The following is a 6,204-nucleotide window of genomic DNA, read 5'->3' as shown; positions in this document are numbered from 1 at the left end:
TTCCTTTGTGTAACCAGCTGTCATATCTGCTCCGTCCACTAGGGACGTTTTCCTTTATGACGTMATTTGTAATCAATGTATGGTTCATTCTGTGTATATGTAATTCTGTGTGATTAGTTAGGTATTTAGTAAATAATTAAACCCAATTTTGTATTGCTGATTCAACTTGTTAGCCAGGGTTTGTGAAGATAACCAAGAATTTACAACTTTCAGATGAGACTGAAATAATATTGACTGCTATTGATGTAAAATATTATTAGGTCTCTATAAATATTATTTYGTGGTGCCCCGACTTTCTAGTTAATTACATTTACATGATTAGCTCAATCAGGTAATATTAATTACAGAGAAAGGATTTTATAGAATAGCATGTCATATCACTTAATCCGGCATAGCCAAAGACACGACAACTGTTTGGCAACATAATGTGCTGTAATGTCCCACTTATCTAAGTGAGAAACAGAGATGGATGATCCTCAACAGTTAATTGAGGGGACAGAGGTTATTCAAACCACAGCGTTTTAACAACACCTTCAGAGCCAGACCTTTTAAAGTTGCCTGACAACTGCTTCAATCCCATATCTCTGAGACAGATTGAGATTAGAGCAGTGACAGAACTGCAAACCAGAAGCGCCACTGTGTCAAACTGAAATCCTTTAGAAAGAGGGATTGGTGAGCATGGCTGGGTCTATGGTTCTTACCGCAAATCCTACATCACTGACGGCCCAAATCCTCAAGACTGGTGGAGCGCTGTGTGTGTGTGTGTGTAATCCTCTGAGCTGCATTTGCACAAATGATCCAAGTCCAATCTCTACTGCTACTGTCACGCCCATTGTTGAAGGAAGACCAAGGTGCAGCGTGGTAAGCGTACATTTCTCTTTTATTTAAAATTACGCCAACAAAACAATAAACCATACAAAACGACCGTGAAGCTTAAGGGCTATAGTGCCACAAACAAAGACAACTACCCACAACGAAAGGAGGGAAAAAGGGCTACCTAAGTATTGTTCCCAATCAGAGACAACGATAGACAGCTGTCCCTGATTGAGAACCATACCCAGCCAAAACATAGAAACACAAAATCATAGAAAACAAAACATAGAATGCCCACCCCAAATCACACCCTGATCAAACCAAATAGAGACATATAAAGGCTCTAAGGTCAGGGCATGACAGTACCCCCCCCCAAAGGTGCGGACTCCGCCGCAAAACCTGAACCTATAGGGGAGGTCTGGGTGGGCATCTATCCACGGTGGTGGCTCAGGTGTGGGACGCAGACCCCGCTCCACCACTGGCTCACCCCACTTTTGTGGCACCTCTGGTGCGGGGACTCTCGTCGCCGACCCCGGACTGGGGCCCCTCGTTGCGGGGCCCCGGACTGGGCCCCTCGTTGCGGGCCCCGGACTGGGCACCCTCGTTGCCGGGCCCGGACTGGGCACCCTCGTTGCGGGCCCCGGACTGGGGACCCTCGTTGCTCGTCACTGGAGGCTCCGGACTGGGGACCTGTTGCTGGGGGCTCCGGACTGGGGACCGTCGCTGGAGGCTTCGGACTGGAGACCATCATGGAGGCTTCGTGCCATGACTCCTCATGGAGGCTTCGTGCCATGGATCATCACTGGAGGCTTCTTGCCATGGATCATCACTGGAGGCTTCATGCCATGGATCATCACTGGAGGCTTCTTGCCATGGATCATCACTGGAGGCTTCGTGCCATGGATCATCACTGGAGGCTTCTTGCCATGGATCATCACTGGAGTGAGGAGACGTATGGGCAGTCTGGTACGTGGAGCTGCCACAAGGCTCACCAGGCTGGGGAAACATACAGGAGGCCTGGTTGTGGCAGCAGGCACAGGACTCACCAGACTGGGGAGACATACTGGAGGCTTGGTTCTTGGAGCTGGCACCGGATACACTGGGCCGTGGAGGCGCACTGGCGGTCTTGAGCGCAGAGCTGGCACAACCCGTTCTGGCTGGATGCCCACTTCCACCCGGCAAATGCGGGACGCTGGCACAGAGCACACCGGCCTGTGAATGCTCACTCGAGACTCACTCACGCTATTAAGTATGATATGTTACATTTCATATGGTATGTATTAATTTGTGGATGTCCATCATACATTTTCATACAATATGTTACAAATTACAATATGTATGATATGTTAGCTAAGTGGCTAACTTTAGCTAGGCTAGGGGTCAGGGATTACGGTTTAGGTTAGGGTTAAGGTTATGGGTTAAGGTTAGGGGTTAAGGTACAGGTTAAGATTAGGGTTAGGGGTTAAGATACGGATTAAGGTTAGGGGTTAAGGTTTGGGTTAAGGTTTGGGTTAGGGGAAGGGTTAGCTAACATGCTAAGTAGTTGCAAAGTAGCTAAAAAGTAGTAAGTAGTTGCTAAAATGCGGAAGTTGTGCGTGATGTGATTCGAAAACACACAACCTTTGGGTTGCAAGACATTCGCTTTATACGCCCACCCAAACTCCTCGACCAACCTCCCTCCTTTCATTTTTGGCTTAAGTAACCTTCTGTCTTATGTAACCATACCAAACATAACGTATCATACAAATTTGAGTGTCACAGATTTACATTTACTATGTTACGTCTAGTCTATGAGACCAGGCTGGTGATTGCTGCTAGTTTTGCTATTGATGTTTACCATGTGTACCGTGCACATGGTCTACTTACAGAAGCCCCTGGTTTTCTTCTCTTTTCCCTAGCTCCTTATCTCCTTGATGTGTATAGTATCTGTTGTTCCCACTACCAGACAAGGAATTCTCCAAATCAATGTCTCACTGATGTTATCAACCACTAAGGCATGCTTTGTGTAAACTTGACGGCTCTATCAGCACAGTGTACACACCATAGAATTAGAATGAGTAATTGTTATTCTATGGTAGCTACACACACACATAAACTCAGCAAAAAAAGAAACGTCCTCTCACTGTCAACTGTGTTAATTTTCAGCAAACTTAACATGTGTAAATATTTGTATGAACATAACAAGATTCAACAACTGAGACATAAACTGAACAAGTTCCACAGACGTGACAAACAGAAATGGAATAATGTGTCCCTGAACAAAGGGGGGATCAAAATCAAAAGTAACATTCAGTATCTGGTGTGGCCATCAGCTGCATTAAGTACTGCAGTGCATCTCCTCCTCATGGACTGCACCAGATTTGCCTGTTCTTGCTGTGAGAGGTTACCCCACTCTTCCACCAAGGCACCTGCAAGTTCCCGGACATTTCTGGGGGGAATGGCTCCAGCCCTCACCCTTCAACCCAACAGGTCCCAGACGCTCTCAATGGGATTGAGATCCGGGTTCTTCGCTGGCCATGGCAGAACACTGACATTCCTGTCTTGCAGGAAATCACGCACAGAACGAGCAGTATGTCTGGTGGCATTGTCATGCTGGGGGGTTATGTCAGGATGAGCCTGCAGGAAGGGTACCACATGAGGGAGGAGGATGTCTTTCCTGTAACGCACAGCGTTGAGATTGCCTGCAATGACAACAAGCTCAGTCCGATGATGCTGTGACACACCACCCCAGACCATGACGGACTCTCAACCTCCAAATCGATCCCGCTCCAGAGTACAGGCCTTGGAGTAACTCTCATTCCTTCGACGATAAATGCGAATCCGACCATCACCCCTGGTGAGACAAAACCACAACTCGTCAGTGAAGAGCACTTTTTGCCAGTCCTGTCTGGTCCAGCGACGGTGGTTTTGTGCCCATAGGTGACGTTGTTGCCTGTGATGTCTGRTGAGAGGACCTGACAACAGTCCAACAAGCCCTCAGTCCAGCCTCTCTCAGCCTATTGCGGACAGTCTGAGCACTGATGGAGGGATTGTGCGTTCCTGGTGTAACTCGGGCAGTTGTTGTTGCCATCCTGTACCTGTCTCGCAGGTGTGATGTTCGGATGTACCGATCCTGTGCAGGTGTTGTTACACGTGGTCTGCCACTGCGAGGGCGATCAGCTGTCCGTCCTGTCTCCCTGTAGCGCTGTCTTGGGCATCTCACAGTACGGACATTGCAATTTATTGCCCTGGCCATATTTGCAGTCCTCATGCCTCCTTGCAGCATGCCTAAGGCACGTTCACGCAGATGAGCAGGGACCCTGGGCATCTTTCTTTTGGTGTTTTTCAGAGTCAGTAGAAAGGTCTCTTTAGTGTCCTAAGTTTTCATAACTGTGACTTTAATTACCTACCGTCTGTAAGCTGTTAGTGTCTTAACGACTGTTCCACAGGAGCATGTTCATTAATTGTTTATGGTTCATTGAACAAGCATGGGAAACAGTGTTTTAAACTCTTTACAATGAAGATCTGTGAAGTTTTTTTAGGATTTTTACGAATTATCTTTGAAAGACAGGGTCCTGAAAAAGGGACGTTTCTTTTTTTGCTGAGTTTACATGCATATTGTGATGTATACCCAGCTGGATGCTAGTGAAGTACGAGTACAAACCCATGCAACTTCTCTGGTCATTGAAAGACGAGGGCTCCAGAAATCATGTTGTTTCTGTTGCTGTACCTCGTGTCATACACGTAGAGAATAATTTCATCATCCTGTAATGCGATGGACTGAGTTGCTCTGAATTCCTCAAATAGTCATACAGCGTTTGGGTGTAGGGTTGTAAGTACACCATAGAGCCTCATCCTGTAACCACACACTAATGGTATAACTCTGCGCTGAAACTGCAGTGTTTGGTCTGGCTACTTTAGTTGCTAGAGAAGAGAAGGGGCTGTTGGGTGTTCCTGTCAGGCCAAAGTACAGTAAGAGAAACCAGCTCGCGTCCTCCAATGAGAGAGAGGGGCCTCTGGTTAAAACAGCTCTGTCTGGGTTTGTTTTTCTTCACAGAGGAACAAAGAGAAACCCTCAACTTCATTGATTCGTAGGGAGTGTGTTAGCATGTGTCTGTGCTTACCGCTGCGGCTCCGTAGCATCCTAGCTGAGACGCCGTTGGTTCCGATAGGGGGGTTGGTGATTGTACTTTCCACTGAGCTCACCTCTCCTCCGGGTTGTTTCATAAGCTCTGTTATGGTCCTGTAGATGGACAAACAAACATTACAGTTAGACTTCAGTCATTTAGAATGACTCTCTACATGTATGTGGATTTAAGGAGGAACAACCTGAGCAGGGATTGAAACAGCAATTCTRCGGTTACAGGCAATCGACCCAAGCACTAAACCTAAACTTCTGGGCCAATGACTCCTCATAGCGCCCTATCGTTAGCCACTGTGCGTGGCTGTAGGCTTAGTCAAAGCCAAAAATAAGGGCAGCAACACTGCAGGGGAACATGGTAGAAAGAGATGGGAGCCAGAGAATTGGGCTGAATGTGTGACAACATAATCTGCAGAGAGAAAGAGTGAGAGTAACACTGAAAATAGGCCATTTTAATTGCGTGTAATCTTATAAGACACACACTGTCACAGTCACAAATACCCCCAAACACACTGTCACGTCATTGAGTTGTGTGTAAGGGAACACACTGCTGTAGTGACAGACATCATCTCTGTGTGTGTGTGTGTGTGTGTGTGTGTGTGTGTTAGGGACCCAGGCCTCAGGAGGTGTGGGGGGCCAGGGCTGTCCTCTCCTGGGAGGGCTTTCCTGAACAAATAGACCTTCCCCTGGGCTGTGGTTCAGTGTACAGTACATTGTGTGCCAGGAATGTGTCTAAATGTTGGGAGGGTGCTAGGGTGTAAATTGCCCTCCCTAGCTGAGCAGAGCAGAATGGGGATCAGCTGAGGGAGATATGTACACTTTAAAAAAAAGGGTTCTTCAGCTGTCCCCATAGGAGAACCAGGTAGAACCCTCTCTAGAAAGGGTTTGACATGGAACCCAAAAKGATTCTTCTCCCTGCAACCAAAAAGGGTTCTCCTTTTAAAGAACACTTTTTTTCAGCCAATGGGTTCTAGATAGCATCGTTTTTTCAAAGAGTATATTATATGGGCAGAGATATGTATCATATGGAGAGAGAGAGCTGTATCATATGGGGAGAGATATGTATCGTATAGGGAGAGAGAGATGTATCATATGAAGAGAGAGATGTATCATGTGGAGAGAGATGTATCATGTGGAGAGAGATGTATCATGTGGAGAGATGTATCATGTGGAGAGAGATGTATCATATGGGGAGAGATATGTATCATGTGGAGAGAGATATGTATCATATGGGGAGAGAGATGTATCATGTGGGGAGAGAGATGTATCAT

General features: G+C 46.7%; 1 protein-coding gene across 1 annotated transcript in view; it reads right to left on the bottom strand.

The window, feature by feature from the left end:
* Positions 1–1,300: 1,300 nt before the first annotated feature.
* The window catches only part of LOC139027493 (protein shisa-8-like), a gene marked incomplete at its 3' end in the record, with an annotated part of 29,636 nt that continues 24,732 nt past the window's right edge, over positions 1,301–6,204 (bottom strand). Inside the window, exons 2-3 of the mRNA XM_070442775.1 lie at positions 4,873–5,035; positions 1,301–1,431 (exon numbers count right to left, since the gene is read on the bottom strand). Coding sequence (XP_070298876.1) covers positions 1,301–1,431; positions 4,873–5,035 — 294 coding nt within the window. The remainder of the gene's footprint in view (positions 1,432–4,872; positions 5,036–6,204) is intronic.

Source organism: Salvelinus sp. IW2-2015, unplaced genomic scaffold, assembly GCF_002910315.2.
Source record: "Salvelinus sp. IW2-2015 unplaced genomic scaffold, ASM291031v2 Un_scaffold16616, whole genome shotgun sequence".
Classification (NCBI taxonomy): domain Eukaryota; kingdom Metazoa; phylum Chordata; class Actinopteri; order Salmoniformes; family Salmonidae; genus Salvelinus; species Salvelinus sp. IW2-2015.
Note: the sequence above shows the minus strand (reverse complement) of the source record. Positions and strands in the feature narration are given on the sequence as shown.